The 22,014-nt window shown below is 40.8% G+C and overlaps 1 protein-coding gene across 8 annotated transcripts; it reads right to left on the bottom strand.

Annotated features, from left to right (window-relative positions):
- Window positions 1-825: 825 nt before the first annotated feature.
- Window positions 826-16,736, bottom strand: SNX11 (sorting nexin 11). 8 transcript variants are annotated; one of them, XM_088143476.1, is made up of 9 exons: window positions 16,645-16,731; window positions 13,514-13,652; window positions 11,535-11,624; window positions 9,884-9,935; window positions 8,391-8,477; window positions 6,446-6,546; window positions 5,443-5,541; window positions 4,412-4,621; window positions 826-2,233 (listed from the first exon to the last, which is right to left on the bottom strand). In XM_088143476.1, the coding sequence occupies exons 4-9, from the start codon at window positions 9,905-9,907 to the stop codon at window positions 2,059-2,061; spliced, it is 696 nt and encodes a 231-aa protein (XP_087999602.1). In that variant the 5' UTR covers window positions 9,908-9,935; window positions 11,535-11,624; window positions 13,514-13,652; window positions 16,645-16,731; the 3' UTR covers window positions 826-2,058. The 8 variants fall into 8 exon arrangements, with proteins under 8 accessions (XP_087999602.1, XP_087999603.1, XP_007420190.1 ...); XM_088143477.1 differs by having other exon boundaries at window positions 13,597-13,652; XM_007420128.4 differs by lacking the exon at window positions 13,514-13,652 and having other exon boundaries at window positions 16,645-16,736.
- Between the last annotated feature and the right edge of the window lie 5,278 nt (window positions 16,737-22,014).

Below are 22,014 nucleotides of genomic sequence, written 5' to 3'. Positions count from 1 at the left end.
TTTTATGTCAAAAGAAAATACCCTACAGATACAACTGAGGAAGCTGAGAGTGGTACTGAACCATTTTGCAACCTGTTGCAGTTTTCTCGATCACCTGCATGCTAAGAAATGTCAACCAAAGGCAAGAAACCTAGCAATTCTAGTATGGATTTTATCTTATTCTTACTGTACAAACTGTAACATCATGAAAGAAAAGGTGATGCATCTTCTCCCCAGGTCCTCATCACAAACATTGAAGAAGCTTGAGTAAATCCTCAGGTGGTTGGAGATGCAGTGAAATCAATGCTTTGGTTAAATATGTTTATACAGGTTCCATTTGGGGAAGAAGTTATTACGTGTATTAATTCAATTTTGAGACATGATTTAATATTCTCAGATGTTCGTATTCTTTTGAACTATATTCTTATGCATGGAAATTGGTATCTGGACAAACAAAGTGGATTCTCTCGTCCTGCTTATAACTAAAGACTTATTCTTCACTATTGGAAAAATAAATATATGGTCCCAGCAGCTTAAGAGTCTACAGGGTTAATATTATTAGCAACTTACAAACAAATCACTTATTGACATAGTTTAGCTGTGGATGATTATAAAGCATGGCAACCATTCAGTGAAATGCTTGTGTGTGTGTGTGTGTGTGTGTGTACCCACACACACATGAAAACATGTCCTTGTGTTTTTTTAGTTTTGTTTTTGTTTAGTTTTATCTCTTTACAGCTTTAAGTATTATTTCTTTTTTGTGTGTTCAATTAATAAAAGCAAAAATCAAATTAAAAATGACATAATCATATGGTAGGATGGGAAGAGAAGAACAGGCAATATATCAGACATTTCAAGTAATAACTATTCTGCTTTCACACACATTTTATTGAGATTGTTGTCATGAGAGAAGGGAACACAAAGAAGACAAAAAAACTTAAGTACTTTAGTTAAGCAGAAAGAAGCCACTGCCCCTAGAATGAAATTCGCCCATGGCAGAAATTGCCCTGATATTTGAGTTTCCATGCCCAGTTTAAAGGACAAGAACTGGGGGAGAGACATGGGTCTGCTATGTAGCTTCTCATATGGAGCGTGTGGAAGGGGGGGGAGAAAAAGAAAGGGATGGAGACATCTCAACCAGGCTCTTCCAGCCCTTTTGCGTCCATTGATTTCAATTCTACATTCTTTTCTGCTCAAAGATCAGGCAAGTCAAAAGAAGAAATTTGCAAACTGCAATATCTGGACTTACAGAATTGCTGGTCTGCTGCTGATATAACAATGGGGGTAAGACTGTTAAGTATGCTACCCAAAACACAGAGGTAGAGAGCTACAATTCTTTTTAGCACATATGATGGGGTTTATTACTGTCTCCCTGTCAAGTTATGTGCTGTGTCAAAGCAATGAAATAGAGCAGGAAAGACTCTTCCCAAGACGTGCACCTAACATGCAAGAAGAATACAGATCCCCATTCCTTGTTTCCCTTGTATGTTCATAATATGCCCCTCTTAGCAGCTCCAGCACTAATGAGTTGGGGAGGATGCCTGGCCATTTGTCCCAGCTGTGTGCAACTCCACCAAGGGAGCCCAGATGTGGATTTGGCATCCATGGCAAGCAGGTGGGCTTTCTGGCACCATCTAACAAAGGGACATCTTACCCCAGGCAAATAGTTCTGACACACCTACAAAATAACAGAAGACAGCTGGGGTTTGCAACACACACTACCAGTTATAGATATGGAGAATGAGGGAACAGAACATAGTCAACAAGCCAGAGCATTTTCCTATACAGGATACCTTGTCAAAATGTACAAAAAAGTTGAGGAAAACCTTGCAGTTTTGATAAGGGAGGACCAAGAGGCAAGAACAGAAAAAAACATACTGGAAAGCTACCTCTGCATTTATAAGCCTCAATTCTGATTGTTCAGACATTCTGCTGGCCCAGGCTTGTTCACACACAAGCCGCCAGTGATAATCCACACACTTTCCCCTGGAATTCTAATAATCCAAGTAATTTTCAACAAAGCGGCAAAAAGTTTATGCTGAACTTCAAGCACATCCTGAATAGACTGTTTTATTCTCACTAATTGTTGATATGGTCACTTGATGCTGTGGAACCCGCCTGCAGCAGCTCTGTGGGTTGATGGTCATCTTCCTCAGAACACGGACTCTCCAGTTCATTGTCATCTATGTTGACATCACTCCAATGAGGGAATGGTTCCATAGAGCTTTTGACAAATTGGCTCTCTCCATCAAAACTTGAAACAGACCAGGAGAGTTGGGTTTAAAGACAGGGCAACAGAAAAAGGAAGACATATTTAGTTCAAAACTGCTGGTTCATTCACAGAATTCTGCTGCTCAAGTTCCTTGGTCTGGAACCATGACCGAGTCTATGGGCTTTTTCTGATGACCAAGTGTTATGCACCAGTTCCTGAGATGGTGCCAGCATCAATACCAGCATAGTATGCTGCCCCCACAGGTGATCCCTATCCTGCACAGGCATGATGCCAGCAAATGCTACTGTCCTTATTTATGATGTATAGGATGTGTTAGGGCAAAGATTGACAGATTCCCCCAGCTTTGTTTCTTTTAACGTCCTTTCAAATTTCATCAGTCAGCAGGAAAACATCTACTAATCACTCTCCTCAACCTCAGATGGGATGGGGGAAAAGGAGGATTTTAGCCATTTGTCAAAACTCACTTGGGTTTTATGCAGGTGTTATACACGGGCATGTGTCTACCAGATACAGATTTAGCAGTATTCCAGAAGAGCCCTAAACCCATGTTCAAAATGATCTGTATTTTCTTCTGGAATAGCACTAAATCTGTTCAGTCCCAAGGATCAGCTCAGAGACACAATGAATACAGGAGCAGAATCTGGTTTCTAAGGACCACTGCTTAAATCAGAACAACCCGTGGAAGGTAGTGCCCTGGCATCACAGGGGAATTGGCGTAACTGCAACAGCCTAAGTGGCCAATAGGCTAGAGGTTACCTGGCTGTATCATAAAATGGTAGTAAAGCACATCAGATTGTATCCATGGCAAGACCTGTTTCAGGATAAGGGGGAAAGTGCTACTTTAACAATGGTATAGTTAAGGGCAACTTAAGACTGCCACAGGTATGGGCTGGGGATCAGATGAAGGCACCATCTTGAGGATACAGAAAAGGATGTTGTCAGGGGATGCTGTTTGGGCTGTAGGTTGATGCAAATGAAGAAAGGCTCCATGTCTGGAGTGTAAATGCATCTCTAAGACTACCATGCATAACCAACTCAATGGACTTCTTAGAGAAACAAACCTCCACATTTTCAAAGGGTGTATATAAGAATCCTTTACAATATAAAAGCTGCTAGGATATGGACAGTGTGATAAAACCACTTTAACATCTGCTACTCCAAACTCTAAATGGAGACATAACTGGGGTGGGATATGGAAGAAAGAGGAACAACAATGCACTTTTCCATGTGAATTGGATACAAATGGTAGCCAAACCTGAATGTATTCAGGGATTCCATTAAAATTCCATAGAATAAAACAAGAAAAACATATCATAAATTATGGTACAAAAAAAATTAAGAATGAGAATTTGGGATGCTTTTTCTGCTAAAAATCATGTATCTGCCAAAATCATACTTTTAAAAAAGGTACGTGGAAGGAAATTAAATCCCACTACTAAGAAAGCCTGAGATGACCGTCATTCACATGACTTATACAGGTAGGATTACTATGTCTCTCATGATTTTCTGGATGATATGTAGGTTGCACCAAGCCATGCCTGCTTGATTAAAGTGGCAAGAAGTGGCCCTTGATTAAGGAGGAAGCAGAATACACAATCCTTTTGGAAACCTGACCACTAATATGCTTCTTGCCTCCCTTGAGAGAGAGAGGTCAACAGCTGAACTCATAAACAACCAATTTCCCAGCCAAATACTGATCTACCATTTCCTATTTGGTTGGGTTAAGAGAAAGAGGAGGTCAGTTACTGGATTCAGCACTTAATATGGAAATTGACAACCCTTTTGACTCTCCAGCTCACATTTAGTACTGGGTCTTGAGCCATGACGTACATGCACACTCATAAACTCGGATCATACATGCAAACATACTTCAAGCATCTACCCTCCCCATCCCATTTATACCCACGATCCTGTCATCTCCATGCAGCTGAAATTGTTATGGAGGAGAAGTTAAAACCCCACATCCAAGTGCCGTCTCCAGATTTAAAGTTGCTGCCACTTCTGACAATCTGGAAAGCTTTATTTCTACAGCTGTAGCACAATCTGTATCAGAGGTCTTGCAAACAAGGGAAGGACTGATAAAGAGAGAGGGAAGGCATGGGCAAGCATAGAGGGCAGCACAGAAGGTCCTGGGCAAGATATTCTGATTGCTGACTTCTGAACTAGTAGAAATTGGTCCATTCCATCCATTCCACTCACCTGCTGCCAAAGTCCTGCATGGCCAGCAAAGCTGAATGACGGTTCTCCTGAATCCAACCACAGTTTGACCTGGCATAGCGGAGAATGGCATCAGTGACACTCATAGGGCCCCGACCCTGCACATAAGCTTCAATTTCTGTCACAGAGAGCTGGCTCTGGAGGAAAAGGTGCAGCTGGCTATCTGAAAGGAGTACAACATTCTGTACTGTCCTAGAATATAAATGGAAAAATTGGAAGTTCTAAATACAAGAGCTACAACAAGCAGATCTTCAAAAACAGCATGTTCTACTTAAGTGCTTACTACCTTTGCTACTGAAGCACATCTGAGGCTCTTATAGACAGAATGGCTCTCAAAGCATAAAGTGAGAATCTATGGTAGAAGAAACACGCCCAACCACCCCTCTTTTTCTTTTTTAAAAATCTGCTGACAGCCCTGGCCAACCTTTTTTCATTTCCATTGTAATGTTTCCAATGAGAGGGGGAAAAGGATATGCCAATTATAGTGCTAGCATATACTTCTCCTTCTTGTATTGAGGGAAAGGGAGGAGATTTTTGTAGCAAATCTATGGCTTTCTCCATCCACACTGGCATGCCTTTCCCCACTGCTGCCAGAGCCCCAATAGCAGAAGAGCTGTGGCACCAAAGCTTTCTGCCACTGTAATAGGAATACAGTCAATTATTGACTTGTTCCTACAGCTGCAGGAGGGGAGATCAGCAATATTACTCCTAGGAAACTCTGCTAGGACCACTGAATTGTAGCTGAGACCTGTCTTTTTGGACAGACTTTCGGCTTTCCAAGATTTTCTACCTGTTCCTCAACTTTTTTGCTCTTGTCATCTTTTTGAATTTGCTTTTTTAAAAATCAACTAAGCTATAAGTTTGGTTATTTTCAGTAAGTTGGAGCTACCTTCATTATGTTATCATCTCACTCCTTTCCCCACCATTATAAACCTGGTGACAAATACTAATCAGGTGGGATCCAAAAAATCTCATACCTCCAATAATAACCCTGCTCCCCACTTTCCACTCACTTCTCCAGGAACTGTTGCAGTCCTTGTCTTCGTTTCTCAATGAATTCATCAGTGTTGCCTGCAAAGAAGGTAGATTTCCCTGGAAGCTCTGGGACAGGCCTAGAGGATATGGGGGAGAGGAGTACAAATAAATACATTTATCTGCACAGATACATACCTTTCCTTCAGGATGCATCCACAATAAAAAAGAAATAGCAAGCTTCAGCTACTCCATGAGCCTGTTCTTCACTATAAAAGGGGCACCCTCTGGAACATACCATTCTATTAATGACCTATTCCCATCAAGGGTAGGAGCTTCCAATGAAGCTTATTTAATTTAGTAGCAATGCTGACACAGAAGAATGTATCTTCTCCAAGCGTTGGATTTCTGGGTCCTTAACAGCTCTCTTTGCAAAAATTCAAATCCTCTGCAAGCTGAAGCGATACCTTGAAACAATATGGTGCTACATCAACATGTTGGATTTATGGGAAGGGTTTTTTTTGCAGGGGGGATTCCAAGATGATAGGTCAAGGTTAGCGCTCTTCTCCCCTGAAAGTTTGCAAGATGTCTTTTGCAAAAAGTCAACAAGCTCATTAAGCATTCTGTGGAAATGCATAACATTGAAAGTAAAATCCAAATTATAAAACAATTGGGCCACCTAGCCTATCGTTATCTTCTGGGACTGCCAACAGTCTTCCATAAAAGACCTCAATGCTACTAAATTTTCACTAGAGAAACCAGGGACTGACTCTAGGTCTGTCTGTATGCAAAGCACGTACTCTGACAATGAGCTGGGCTCTTTGCCAAGCTCTATTCAGCTTTAATATATAACTATATATTATAGTTCAAGTATATTTTCAACACTGACATTTCTCAAATATGTTTAGAAGTGTCACTTAGACTTACTGTCATGCAGAAAATTATATTCTAGCTTTATCCATCACTGAAACATTTTCAAATGATGTGCAAATATGTCCTTTGATGGTACAGGATGCTATTTAAAAAAAACAATCTCACACTTACACCAAGCCAGCATTTTTTTGCAGCTGTTTCTTTAACCACACAAACTCACGATATCGTCTGCGCACACAAGATGTCTTGGCTGTGAATGCTTTACTATTGGTCTGTAGAATGAGAAGAGAGACTGTTGTTGATACAAGGTTTATTCCACCAATTTTCTTCACTCCGAATCTGTTTCTAAACTGTCTCCCTCTGCTGGCTGCTGCACTGAGAATTGCTATGATAAAACAACATTTATCATAGCAATTCTTTTGGTTTTAAAAGAGTGAATCTTTGATTAAAAGCTATTTTTTTAACTTCTATTTTCTTTTTTTAATTAATTTTTATTGAAGAATTTTATGCAATAGTAAAAATGATACAAATTCAAGAAAAAGAAAAAAGAGTAAAGAAAAGTGGTGAATAGATAAACAAAAATAAAAAAGTATATTCCCTTCTTCCCCTATTTTACCCTTCTTATTTCATTTGATTTTCAAAGAGTTTCATACTGTGCAATATAAAAAGTGGGCAAGCAATAGATTACATTTGGTTGAAATTTCTAATAATAATCCAGGGAGGGGAGCATGAAACCAAAGTTCTGCCTATCCCAGTGCCCTACTGTTAGAGCTACCAGTCAGATGTTGCAGGAAAGTTCACATGCTTAACATAATAATGCTCCCTCCCATTCCTCTTTAACTACATGATAGTCTGATACTCCAATCCCTGTTTCTGCCCATATGGCCAGCCAACTTCTCTGCCTTCATTTAAACCATCCATGGCTAATTTCTGTTTCCTCAAAGCTCACTCAGAAGGCAATGCGTGTGTGCATCAAGCCCCATTCCCTTTTTTTGTGGTTCCTGGTACTCTCATGACTACATTGCTGAAAATTAGCAGCTAAATGCCAAAAAAAATCATAGCACTGGTTTATGATTTTCAATGGGAACCAAGGAAAATAGTTGCACTATGCCTCAAGTAGGCATAGCGTATCTGCAAAGGTAATAATCCCTCCCAAATGGGGGAAAAGAGAAATGGATCAAAAAAATGTGTCTCTCCACCCCAACTTGTAGCTCTCAACCACTGAAAATAATTTTTAAAAAACAATAACGAAGGTTGCATAGCCCAGCCCAGGAACTAGCAAGTTTCAAATCCATTCAGTTTGTGAGTTTTGTTCTTTCTCCTAAGCAGTTCCCTTGAATGCTTAAAAGACGGGGTGAAGTCTGCAAAGAAACAATCAGCCAGGATGGGGATAGTCTGGCAACCGAGTCTTCTGAAGAATGGTATGTTTAGCCTGGACAATAGAAAGTTAAAGGGAGTCATGATATTACAGGTGAAACTTGAAAAATTAGAATATTGTTCAAATGTTCATTTCTGTCAGTACGGCAACTCTAAAGGTGAAACCAATATGAGATAGACGCATTACATGCAAAGCGAGATATGTCAAGCCTTACTTTGGTATAATTGTGATGACCCTAACCCTATCCTAAAAAACTAACCAATTCGGTCCTCTGACCTTCCAGGATGCAGCCGTCATCATTACGGCACAGAGAATCAGCACAGCACAGACCCTGGGTGACAAACAATTGGGAACTACTTTTTGCCTAGTGCAAAGTATGTTTATGGCACAGCAATGAAGTCGGGATTAATACTACTGGAAGCTGAAGTCCACACATCTTAAAGTTGCTGAGGCTTAGAAACACTGCCCTAGAGAGAAGTGATATCCACTTGCTTGTACAGCATAACAGTTTGCAGAAGGAAAGAAATAACAGGGAATTCCCACTGCTTCTTGCTACCTCCATGCCAAATGTCAGGTAATACCATGACTTTTCCACAGAAGTAAAAAATCAAGCACAAGTTTCTTTTCCATATCAGTAAAACGCAAGCAGCTGTTTGTTTATTGCCAGGTACTCTGCAGAGCATGCAGGAAAATGATTTTTCAACTTACTGCTGTTTTTTCCAGTGTTCCTATACTTACATGGAGAAATATTTTGTAGTCCACATAAGAATTCCATGAGCCCTCATTGTGTATTCGAGGATCTTGGACACGCACAGTAGTCAGCTCCTGGGTTCAGACAGAAGAAAAAAACGCATCTTTAGAGGCCACTTTTCGTAACACTCAGAGACTGCCCCCTTTCACAGCCACAAGAATTGATTACATAAATAGCTTATTATGATCGTGGAAAAGCCTTGCTACATTAAGACCAACAGGCTATAATGGGACTCAGATACATATATTCCATGGTTCTCAAGCATGGGATGAAAGGAGCAAATATAGGAAGTCTAATAACTATGAGAAAAACATTAATTTGCTTTTCTAATAGTTATTATGGGGAAACTATGACCCGCCAAGTGTCATTAGGATTTCTACTCCCATCCAATCCTAGGTAGCAAGGCCAATGATCAGAGAGGATGAAGGCCACCATATTTGGAGGACCACTCCTAGCCTAATTAAACTCATGCAAGCCAGAGACAGCTAACAAAAAGTTAATTAAGTTATTACATGAAGATGAAGTTCTTGAATCCTAAACATACTTGCCAAGCACTATAACGGGATGACCGACCATACTATTATAGAGGTCTGTATGTTTGTTTTCATTATTAATCAGACTATAAATATTAATGGTCTATGTTCCTGCTTCACTTCATTTGGAAGACCTGGGGAGCAAGGAAAGCAGAACTTGAATCTGCTGCCTCAGGGACATAAACAGAGGAAGAATGCAGAGTTCAGCCCAGCCATTGCCAAACTTATATCCTTCAGATGTATCAGGACTACAACACCCAAAATCCTCAGCCAGCTTCTGGAAGTTGCAGGGCAAGCACATCTAAAGGGTGAGAGGATGTAGAAAGCTCATCCAACCCATAAGCTATCCAAAACAAACATTAAAAAGGGGAAACCCTGTTCAATAACACAGGGAGAAGGTGATTTCCACCATGTTGCAGGTTTCTGTCATTGGGCCTGGAGTAAAAGACAGCCACAACCACAGATGTAAATATGTGCTATAGGATTGGCAGACAGGCTAAACAGCATGTCTTATTCAAAATATCTCACTGCAGTCTCACGTATACTTAGGTACTTTATCTCTAGGGGCATTTGCATAATTCAACTTTCTGCCACCATGTAAATCAGTGCACAGGCACACAGGAGTAGGTGGGAGGAGCTTCTGGGGGGTTCTCTCTCAAACTGTGGGTTCTGAAATTTTCTATGTCTCTGCACCAAATTTTTCTCACTCCAAGTTACTTGCTTTAAGCATTAAAATAGGAAACAATGCTTGGAAATAAAGTGTTCTCACACTTGGGAACAACCTGTGCCAATGTTGCTTTAGCCTCCATTCTTTGACCATATTCAGGTCAAACATGGAGTCTGCCAGAAGCCATTTTCCTTCTTGGAAGCTGACTGTAGATATTTTTAGCATGGGTGAAATAGAGAATTTTTAATGTGGTCATGTCTATTAAGGCCAGAAGCCTTACCTCTTCTTCTTGATATTCTAACATCCTATTTCCACAACTCAGAGGAAAGCATCTGTGTAGGGCAAGAAAAAGGCACAGAGTTAACACCTGAGCATTAGTTGTCCATCAACTATTTGCATTTCATCAACCCGTTTACTAAATAAAATCAGGTCCTGCTCTGGAGGTGGAGTAATGGGCAGGAAATGGAGTATTTCAGACAAAAGTTAGTTTCTAAACAGAAAAACAAGGCTATATTCAGGCTATGTTCCAGAGTTGTCCAATAAAGAAGAGTTAGTCCACCCTCTTTTACTGAAGGGAGGATAGGACAAGGGGATGTCAGCTTGTGCTTAGCAAATATAAATTCCTTTTGACAAGTTCAGAAGAAAAGTGGCCAGTTATGAACCAGTGGCAACTTAGATGTTGCTGAATAACAGCTCCCAGCATTCCTTACCATTGGCCACACTGACTGGGACTAGTGAGAATTGGAATCCAACAAATATCTAGAGGACCACAATCTCCTTCTCTTGTTCTAAAGTAATCTCTTTCCTTTATCTTCACCCCACTTCCCTGCATATCTTTCTTTTTAATTGGAAAGCCAGACAGCAATGCCTGGATCTAATTTTTGCCACTTTGGAAGACAATAGAACTCTGAAAAACAGATTAAGTTAGGCAGATTAGCAAAGAGATAAGCTGGAGGACAGATGCCTGGTGCATTTCAAGCTAAACTGGGAAGGGGGGGCCAAGCAACGCTACTTGGAACAGCCTACAATGCCCTGAAAAAAGAAAAAAAATGTTTCAATCTGCACAATTTAATTCAATCTTGCAACACCTAGATTGTTTCATGTGCAGAATTTGATACAGCCCAACACTAAATCATACATCCTCCACAAATCCCAGTAGTTCTCCAGAAACAGATTCAGTCTCAACATCTCAATGCCTGCATTACCAGAAACAAGAAGAAAGGAAGCTCTTACTTCAGCTTGACAGATATGGGTGTGTGTGTGTGTGTGTGTGTGTGTGTGTGTGTGTTCAGGAAGTGCTTTCTAATGCAAGCAAGTGCCAACCTGTATTCCTAGACAGTGCACGCCCATCTGAAAGGGATATCCCACTCCTTCTGATTCAGAAGGTCTCAGGACCACATGCAATTCCTAAACCTCATTTCTGCAGCCTTTGTTTCTGCAGAAACAAAGAAAGCAAAAAAACTGTAGCATAAGCCCTAAAATAAGATTAACAGAGTTTGCTTTAATTTGGATTTGGTGGGAGGGCAGGTAGCGGACCAAATGATCCAAATGACTCTTTCCGACTTTATGAACCTAACAAAATTAAAGAGAAACCATTGGGGAAAAGTTGAAAAAACTAAGCACGCCCATGTTTGTGGAGTCATCATACACTGGTCTCATTGCATCACCCATTACAACCGTGTCTTGAGATTCTCAACACAAAATCCCACAAAATTACTGTTAAGTCATCATCTCAATTAGCAGTGCCTTGGCTGCATTCTGACATGTTCAGCCTGTTTTTAATCCTTAGAATTTATTAAGTTGTACAACACACGTGCACAGCTATTGGTACCAACCCTCCTTCCTTTCCGCTGAAATTCAGTGACATCCGCATACAATTTTAAGCACTTTGCAAGCTGCACATCCACAACATTAAGACGACAAAAGCATACCACAAGAGCGCTGCAGCAGGTGAAATTGCTTCCTTCTGGTCAATATCCTACGTGGCGGCAGCAGCATCTGGAATCAGTTTCCTTGTGAGTCTGAAAGATACAGTGTGATAAACTCCAACTCTGTTAGATCTCATGGGAGATTTAGAACTGGTGGGTTTTTCTTACCACCTGATCTGGAAGAAACCATGTGCAAAAAAGAATACAGATGTCACCACAGCTACATATGCCTAATCAACACAGAAACAGAGCTGGACTCAGGGGTTTTTTTGGGGGGGGGGATGGATGAGGCAAGATGCTCTGCATGAGCCTTCTCCCCATATTGCTGCTGCCATCACTGCCCATTCATTTGCCCTTCTTCTCTGTGCCAACTTACACAAGTTCAGGCAGGGTAAATGAGCAGGACCTGTTGCTCTTTGCTCCTATCAGTATTTCCTTCCTTAAAATAAACAAACAGGAATAGCAAAGGAAAGGGAAAACACAACCAGAGGATCCCAAATTTAGCAGTGGTGCTACTGAGCACTAGAGTAATTCCAAGCCCTCATGTCTGGATTACACAAAAGCTATTTTCAATCCTCACTGTCTTGATGCAATTAGATCTGAATTGGCCACTAGACCATGCCTTCTGAAAAGAACACAGGTCACTAGCTATTGTTGAATGGCTGAAAAAACGTTTACACATAGTAAAAAGGCTGTACAAATTTGACTGACTGGAGTAGGGGTAGGCAACTAGATGCCCCCCCTGGATTTTGAACAGCCAAAAGCCATAGTCAGCCTGACCATGCCAAGAAACTTTGTAGTCTAGTCTACATATAAGGAGGGCACCTAGTTGCATACTCCTGAATTAGAAAGACTCACTGTATTAGTGTGTTTCAAACTTGGCAACTTTAAGACATGTGGACTTCAACTCCTAGAATTCTGGGACTTGAAATCCACACATCTTAAAGTTGCTGAGGTTGAGAAACACTGCCCTATATGTTCCCCAGCCTGGTGCTCTCCATTATCCTGGTCAGTATGGCTATGCAAAACTGGACTCCTGGTAGTTAATAGCCCCAACTCTTTGGAGTTCACTAGGTCAGGAAATGGTGAGCAAGATTTAAACAGACAAACATAAAAGACTTTAAAGCCAGTGAATAGCTTCTATAGTTAACTAAGAGGGACTTTTATCCTTCCTGTTCCCTTAGGTAAGTGCAAATTAGGTTGTTCTGGCCTGCAATTGTCTTGCAAAATATTTCATTATTATGCCATCTAATCTCCCAGTTGGGTTGTTAAGTAGGACAACACTGACCAATTTTATTTTCAGGGGTTCCCTGCCAATAAGGACAATGCTGATAGAAATGATACTATGAGCAACATGAGCTCCCAAAAGTACAAAATGAGGTAGAGACAATGAGGACTTAATCCCAAAGCTGCAGATATGAACTTAAAGCAGCCTTCTCACACCCACTTCCCTTATGATGTGCTGGACTCCCATTCCCATAATTCCCAACAAGCAGCCTTTTGGCCATCCTGGCTGGGAGTTACAGGAGTTGAAACCCACATGTCAGATAGCTGAAGTACTATGCTGAAAAGGCAGCTTAAAGCTTGGGTTCCCAGATACCGATCTGCTTGCAGACTGTTCTCTTTGTACCTGCAAATCTCCTTGCCTCAGCCAGTTATTTTTTATACTATTTTAATTAAACTATATAAATTGGGTGCTAACATGCTGCAAAGCAGTGTGCCAGCCTCAAACATAATTTGTTTCCAACAATGCAGCACTACCCCACACAGAACTCAGAGGATTTTTTAGAAAATTTTTAAAAAGGGGGTGGGGGGAGTACAGCACAGCCCTTTGTTTGGAAGAGGGTCCATGTGCTCAGAAAAAAACCCAAACAAGCAGGGTAAGCTAAAGTAATAGAGAGAAATTGTAGAGGGAAGAATTGCTGGTGGAAAGCAACCTCACCAGTTTGCCCTCTGGAAAACAGGTATTTAGCCATACGCACCACAGCAGCCATTTTGAGTGTATCCTTGACATGCACTCAACATTCCAAGTATACTGACTGGCCTAAAAACGTTTTGAGCTTGCCTTAAGGAAGGGGTTCTTAACTTGAGTTCCACCAACCCTTTAGGGAGGCCATGAACCTGGATGGGAAAAAAAATTACAACTTTATTTTCACTATCTCTCACTGAAATTTAGCTTTTCATTCAAACACTTGAATGAAAAGCTACATGAATTTGTTTATGTAGGCAACAGAGAAACATATGGACTCCAAAAACATCTGTTAACTTCAGTACATCTCGCTACCTAAAATTATTACACCCTTAAAATGTATTGTCTTGTTATTGATTTAACTGATTAAAAAGCATATATATTACTATATTACCTATTTATTTTTTAATATTTTGATAATGGTATTTGAACACTTGGTTTCCTTGATAGCGCAATCTATATTTATTTTATTTTATGTGTTTAAGATACATTTTTCAGAGAAGGGTTCCATAGATGTCACCAGACTCTCGAAAGGGTTCATGGCACAAAAAGTTTAAGAACCCCTGGCTCAAAGAGAAACAAAACTGCAAGTGAGAATCCATTGCCTGAACCAATCCCCATCATAAACTCTCCAAGCAGTGCAAGGAGGGAGTTTAACAGCTTTCTATACGCACTGCCTGTGGGTCACAAATCCCACAGCAGGAGCACCTGCAGGAGGGGGTCAAAAATGTCAAGATGGTTGCTGGAACTCTTTTTATATGGATCACTATAGTGCAGGAAGAAATTTCACTGTTTGTAGGTTTCTAAAAAGAGAAGTTGTCCCTTGCCACTCTACAGAAGTCCTCAGTTTATTCCAGAATAAAACCAGCCCCTCCTCTTTCAGATATATAGCCAAAACCTTACTTTTAAGTAATTACATGACTCATAGAGTAATGCCTGTACCCATAATGCCCATAAAAATTATACCACTCTTTACAGAAGACAGTTATTGATTCAAAGCAGTTTCTAATGCAGCATATAGAGCAGAGTTTCTCAACCTCAGCCATTTTAAGATGTGTGAACTTCAGCTCCCAGAATGGAGTTCTTCCCATGCTGGCTGGGGAATTCTGGGAATTGAAGTCCACACATCTTAAAATGGCTAAGGTTGAGAAACACTGATAGAGAATACACTGTTCCCAAGCACAGTTGCCACTTCTAATGCTCAGAACATATATACTTGCAGTATGTCCACAGTTTGTCACTTCTGCAGTTACAATCACTTGTATCTCTGAATGTCTACCGCAGCATTAAAATCCATTTCCAAAGCTAAAGCTAAAGAAACATCTAGCCATGCAGATTTCCTTTAACCACTGAAAAAAGACCCCAGCTGCCCCCAACTTCATATTAGCAGGTCCAGAATTCACTCAAAAGGCCATGATTCACATAAGGAATAGAGTTCAGCATTCCTTCTTTAGAAATTAAGCCCTGTCTAGCTTCACCTTCTGTTAAAGGCTTTGATTTACCCTCATTGCCTGGATTTGTTCAGTAGGATACATTAACCTGAAATAGAACAGGAGAGCTGTGGCTGAAGATAGTGTGGAAACTCAATGCCTATTGCAATCCGTTATGCAAACTGCACCATCCCTTTACACCACTATACAGTTCACCTGACTGGGCACAGCATGAGATGTGAATATAGCAACTATATCTTATTAACCCAAGTTTAGGGTTTTGCTTGTTGTGCGAACCCAGCCACTGAATAGACCTGCTTGAGAGCATAAACCAGCTCTTTCCAGGTTGTTGTCTTCCCATTTCTTGGCCTACAACGGCCCAAGCAGCCACTGGAGGACACAGTATTGGGGAAAACATGCTCTTTGTTCAAATGTGAGCTTTAATAGATGCCCACTGACTTCCCTCAGGACAATATTAGAGTTGTTTACACACCCTGCCAGTTAGGGGGGAGGAACGAATTCACACGGCACTGCTAATCCCTGTAACAGCCCTGTTCTGAGTGCTTTACTCACTTCAGGCATTGTAAGGGCTGTCCTACACCACAACCCTTGATGAAAAGAGAACCCAGGGGTTCCCTGCTGACGGGTCCCACCAAAAGTGAGGTATCCATCCATCCAGGGCCCTTCCAACTGTCAGGATCACAAACCGTCTGTTTCTGAGGAGACAAATGTCCCCCTCCAACTGCCCGCTAGTAGCAGCTGCTCTGAATCCCTGAGAACCATCAGCTGTTGCTTTCTCTCAACACTGAAACAAAGTAAATCAAGTTGGACTGCTGGAGAAAAGTCTTCTGCGCCCTGCCCTTTCCAGCGGGCCCCGAGGAGCCCTTTCCGCCTATGTGCAGTACAGCGTTGCCGTTCTGGCCGTCTCCCCCTCCACTCCCTCGCCGACAGGTGCGCGCCACCCAGGACGAGCAGGATTAGCTTCAAGCGGCGGGGGCGACCCGGCGTGCTGCTTCCGGCCATCTGTCTGCACGCCGAAAAGGCGGGCGCAGCGGCCGGGGAAAGCAGCGAGGCCCACGCGATGCCCACGGCCGCCGCTCCAGCATTGCGGAAAGGCCACGGCCCGGGCCCTCTGAGCAACTCCACCCACTCGTCCTGGCGAACTTTACTCCCAAGCAGGAAGCAGGGCTGCTTAGTAGCAAACAATAAGCCAACTTTCCCCTCCAGATGTATTGGGCTGCACCCCCATCAACGCCAGCCAACACGACCAGTTTGAAGAAGCTGTGCCAAGGTGCGAAACGAGGTTTCCGGGCTGAAATTTCTGTCACTCAGTGATACCTCTACGCTTCCCGGCGTAGCATCACTGCCCCCCCCCCCGCTCCACCCTACACTACCCTACGCTATAGCCCGTCAGGTTTTTATGCTAAGCTGTCGAGCATGTATGCCCGGGATCCACTCCAAAAGGCACCACTGCCAGACCGATGCACGTACAACCACATTTAGACTCGCGCTGCTGCCGCTGCCGCTGCCGCTGCCGCCCTATTTCGTTGGAGCAGCCTTCCTTACCCACATTCCCCACTTCTTATCTGACCAATTGCATTTTCTCCCCTCCCTGCTATTTCTGCAGTTTTAAAAATAAAAAAGGAGGGGGCTACTGTACTCTGCTAATTCTTGTCCTCCGGACCCCGGACCCTGCCGCCAGCTTTCCGCTTACTTTGCAACCTTCCAGCTTTTCTTGCCCAAGCTGCTGATTTTGACGCGTCCCCTTTAAGGCAACCCAAGCTCCAGCGCTGGCTTCCACTCATAGTTTTTAAAGCATCTTCCCACGTGACCCAGCTTCCGCTTCAACATAAAAGCCGCGTGGGCTGGTGGGAAGCGTAGTTCCGATTGTGAGCCAAATGTAGTACTGTAACCTGCACGGATGAAGGTTCCCCTTCGTGTTTTGATTTTCAGAATATGGGATTAAATCCTGTCCACATGTATAGTTTTTCACTTGTCCTGCTAGTCGATATTAAAACCATAGTTGTATCGCATGATACAAATGGAAGATCTATCATCCCGAATCCATTAGGATGTAAGAGATTTCACTTGGAATATAAACATCACCAGGAATGGATACCATTGTCAAACTGTGAACATATATCCTTAGTTAAAAGTAAATGCTATGGAAAATAGTCGGATTTCTGAGTAAATATCCATTAAAGGAGGCTAGAAGTAGGCTTGCATCCCCTATAAACACATGTGTGTAAGAGAAGGAAATGTATTGAAACAAATGACAGAGTGGGTGGCCATTCAAATCAGGCTTGTTAATAACCCATTCCCTTCCAGCTGCCTGTGTGCACTTTTTATTTTGTTTTCCTAGGATGTTGAGGGAGTGTATGCATGGGGGTAGAGAGCTATATTTTATGTTGGAAGTGTTCCATCCTCCAGCAACTCTCATTTTTAGGCTGGGTTCAGGAGAGGATCTGAGTGCTCTTATCTTATTCTGCCAGCCCATTCAGTTGCCTGCATGGGTTTCCATGTAATTCCTGCATGTAACTCCTAATCTAAAATAAAAAGCTGGTACTTAAACACAGGCTGAATTGAAATAAATTGATTCCTTGTACAACATGTAAAAAAAAAAACTTTAGAATGAACAGAGATATATATTTATGTAGGAGTCACTGGCTATGTACAGTGCATTTAGTGACTATCCATAAAGAAAAAAGCATTGCTTATGATAATGCTCAAAGAAGTAGCTTTGGTTAGTTGGATCCTATTTGGAATAAACAGCATATTATACAATCTGTTTCAAAAATGTCACTGGAATGGTCCTGATTCTACAACCTAGCCTCCAAAGCTCACAATCAAAAGCATCCTGTTATAAAATCACTTTAATTGATCATTCTCTTTTTAGTGTGTTTTTATTTTATTCTAGGCTGCAGTTCTATGATTATTTCCTATTAACTGCGGTAATAATTAATCTTGTAATACACTAATTACAACAATTGAACAACTCAAGGCTATCTTTACCTTTTTAAAAAAGCTTTAAATACATTACAGCATAACCTTTTGCAGACTACAAGCCAACTTTACCAGATGTATGAAGTATTACAATAATTTAAGAGGATACAGATACATTCATGAGACTGGGTAGAATGACAAAAAGAAGAACAAGGAGAGAGCGGAATGGATTGTAAAAAAGTGCAATAGTGATAATGACAACTTTATAGACAGTAGCCATCCATGACTGTTTAAACTCTACTGTTCCGTAACAAAACTGATCTATGTAATTCTTTTCCTCAGAATGGTGACCATAAGGTCTGTGAAAGAGTATCTTGGAGGCAGAAGCGTATGTACATCTCTTTTGTTTGCTGCCATTTCTGATGTCAGATGTGTGCCCATCTATGCTACAAATATAACTCTACATATAACAAAAATGGACAACATCAAAATCAAATTGACTATATATTCTGAAAACAAAGATGGAGAAGTTGTGTTAATCAATTTTTTTTAAAAAAGGCTCAGTGCTAACTGTGGCTCAGGTCACAAACTGCTTCTTGCAAAATTACAATTTAAGCTAAAGAAGAGAAAACCATCAGACCAACTAAGATATGCCCTCAGCAATATTCCATATGGGTGAAGGTAAAGAATTGGTTTAATGGATTAGTTTTGATAAATATAGTGCTGAAGAACTCTGGACTGAAATTTGTTCATTAAAGATGAAACAACCCAAAATATCCCAAAATGTAAAAAGCAGAAGAAGGTAAAGTAGTTATCTGATGGACACGCTGAAAATAGATAAACAAAAGTGGAAAGCAAAAAGAAAAAGAGAGAGGAAAATTTGCCCAAGTATATGTCTAGAGAAGAGGAAGAAGATATAAGAAGTATCTAAATAAGCAATGCAAAGAAAGTGAGAATTACAATCAAATGAGGTCAAGAAAAATTACACAAATCCAAAGGAAACTTGTTGGGCAAAATAAAAAACTAAGAAGGCAGAGATCTACTGAAGAAAGACGATATAAAGGAGAAATGGTGCAAACATATAGAACTATACAAAAAAGATTCCAGAATAGATGATATATGTGCAAGTTTGTTCACTGAACTAGAGCTAGGCTTTCTGAAAAGTGAAGTTAAATGGGTCCTAAAAACATTGCTAACAGCAAAGCTGCAGGAGTTGATGAAATATCAGCAGAACTATTTAAAGTCTTATAAAATGATAGAGTTAAGTGCTGCATGCAGTTTGTAAACAAGTATGGAAAACCCAGCAGTAGCAAAAGACTGGGAAATATTAATTTATATTCTAATACCGAAAAGGGCAGTGCTGAGGAGAACTCAAACTACTGAATAATATACTTATCTCATATACTAATAAAATGATACTCAAGATTTTGCAGTCCAAGTGTCAACAGTACATGAAAAGAGAAATGCCAGGTATACAAGCATGATAACCAAAAAGTGACCGATTGGACTTCAAGACATTCTGGTTGTGAATTTGGAGTTGAAGTGCAACACTTCATGGCAAAAATCTAATTTGTCTGTACTTTGTGCCACAAGCAATACTTTGAAATGTGTAAATAAAACTACTTCCATTCCTCCTGGATCTGTCCTTCACAGTCTCTAAATCCAGCCCATTCTGTCCCACAATTTCCTGCTTTCTTCTAGATCCTGGTCCTGTCCATATTAATCTATTACTTTGGATTATAGATCTATATAATACTTCTTTCATTCCTTTTTTTTACAACTTCTAGAACCTAAAACACTAATTAGTTTCAGTACACATTTATAAAACTTAATGCTTTTCATACATAAACACTCAGCCATTGTGAGAGACTGCAAGCCAGTTACTTGATGAAGTTGTCTCTACTGTATATCCTAGACTTGATAATAAAGTCCTTGAGTTATTGCAGCCATAATTCAGCCATATCCAGATGGCTATCGTTCTTGACCTTTTCCCTGTTAAGAAGAACTCTGATTCTCTTTCATGATTTGTAAATCAGGCTTGGGACTTCCTTGTTCTGGAAGTTGCTGTGCGATATCACTCTGTATCTCCATGCTACAGGGCATACAGATGGTTGTGAGTGTGAAAGAGTAGTGTCTTCAGGATGAGTCACCTCATGATCTGGGGCTACTGCCTTAGTCACAATGTAAGATGAGCAGTTTTTTGTGTTTATATCTTTAAACTGTATTCATACAGGAGAACCCATGTCAAGAATTAGGAGGCCTCAGACTGAGCCCTGTAATGTTCCATTTGCCTCCTTCAATTACCAGCTATCCTTTACCTGCAGTTTCCTCTTACTTTAGGTGTTAATAGATTTATGCAAATTGGTAACAAAATTTGGTTCTGCATCCTATAAGGTCTTGTACTGAACTTGTCTGGCTTTCCTATGATGGGATATTTTGATGAGCCAAGAGATATAAATAGGGGTTGGGCCCTAAAGTTATACACAGTTTTTTCTGTTTTAATTGCTGATTCTACTTTTCCACTGCTTTGTAGATTTGCTTGGAAGGCAAGAAGATGGTCAAATTCCCATGGCTATCAAAATAATCTGAATTTATCACTTGTGCATTATTGGCATTAAAAAAAGTGGCAGATATATCATATCTGGACAAGTATGTCGTTACTTTCCAGATCACTTCTTTCTCATTTATCCTGTAGAGTACTAATTTCCCTGAAGCTGGAATAATCATTCACATGTTAAAGGTACTGTTATTGTTTAAAGGTAGATAGATCTATGCCAATCTCTGCCTGGGGAGAAGTTCATATAATTTTAAGGACTTCTTCTGTTAATGGTTATCACAAGAATGACAGGTTTCACACCTTTCCATGTACACCTTCAACACTGTGCTTATTTCAGGCCAGTAGAAACACCCTTGAGCTTGTCAAAACGTACTGTCAATTTCATGTGTGACACATGATTTTTTTTTTCCATAGCACTCTTGTGGAGTAGCAAGTGTTTGCCCATAGTAGGCAAGATGATATTAAATACTATGTTATTCCTAACAAGTATATTTACAGGCTTTTGGCTTTTATTTGCAGGTCAGCCTTTCAAAATTACTTACTTGGGCACTTGGAGGTGCATACTGCTATGGAAGTAGGCTAGTTTTGTAATTTTGTTGTTTTCACTGGGATGTACTGCACTATGTTGATTGACTTGATCTCCTCGAACTCCTGATCACCAGTGAGAAGGGTGGATAGGTAGGTGTGACCTGCTAAGGTGAGAGTTTTTCCATAGCAGTATTAGATCCCAGTGATGTAGCTATTGTGGTGTGCCAAGAAGAGGTTTTGTCATAATTATCTCTAATGGCCTTTGATCTCACTTCCATCTCCCACAAGGATATTACTGAAAATGGTTTACTTCAAATATTGTCATCAGCAGCCCTTTTTCTATGTGAGCATACTTTTGTTTTGTTTTCAACAGGACTCTGTTTGCATATTCAATTGCTTTCTCCTCTACAAATTGCTCAGATCTGCTCTGTTGGACTCTGTTCCGTGTTATCTGGGGGAATTTTCATCCTTTAAGTGTCAAGGAAATGGACAGGGTTGTTCTTGGAGTTGTTATTATGTCCACCCCACCCCGTATGTTTCCCTATCCCTTCTGGATGGTTAGGACTGCCCAAGAGACAATGTGTAACAGGGTTAAAGTGGTTGTGGATTCATCTTGGAATGAGGGGATACTTTCTTCTGCCTTGAAAGAAAGGTACACTCCTTCTTTATGAAACCATTGTTGCATCCAACAATATTGGATAACTTCTGTCCAGTCTCTAACCTCCCCCATTTTGGGGAAGGTTGTGGAAAAAGTGATTGGGTTGCAGCTCCAGAGGGCAAGAAGAAAACAGATAAGTGGGACTGTGCTCAGGCTGGGATATAGTACTGAGACAGCACTGATCACATTTGTGGATGAACTCTGGTAAGGCTGAGATAGGGGTGATACAACTCTCCTAATAATTCTTGATCTCTTGGTGGTTTTCAATACCATCAATTATTATATCTTTCTGGACTGATCTGGGGATTGGGAGTGGTGGGAGATGTTGAACCCAAAGCCACTGCTTTGTGGGATTCCTTAGGGCTCAATGTCCTCCCATCTCCAATGTACATGAGACT

This window comes from Python bivittatus, unplaced genomic scaffold, assembly GCF_059951505.1.
Source record: "Python bivittatus isolate LINGU-HERP-01145 unplaced genomic scaffold, Pbiv_v1 ctg000410_np1212, whole genome shotgun sequence".
In the NCBI taxonomy this organism is placed as follows: domain Eukaryota; kingdom Metazoa; phylum Chordata; class Lepidosauria; order Squamata; family Pythonidae; genus Python; species Python bivittatus.
This window is presented reverse-complemented; position numbering and strand designations above follow the sequence as displayed.

What these genes read in the sequence shown, in the direction of transcription:
- SNX11 (XM_007420128.4), bottom strand. Translation starts at nt 9,907, where the DNA reads ATGTTAGAATATCAAGAAGAAGAG. An exon ending in CAAAAAAATGCTGGCTTGGT is followed by an intron (nt 5,542 to 6,445) that starts GTAAGTGTGAGA and finishes CATATCCTCTAG; the next exon opens with GCCTGTCCCAGAGCTTCCAG. An exon ending in CTGCAACAGTTCCTGGAGAA is followed by an intron (nt 4,622 to 5,442) that starts GTGAGTGGAAAG and finishes TTTATATTCTAG; the next exon opens with GACAGTACAGAATGTTGTAC.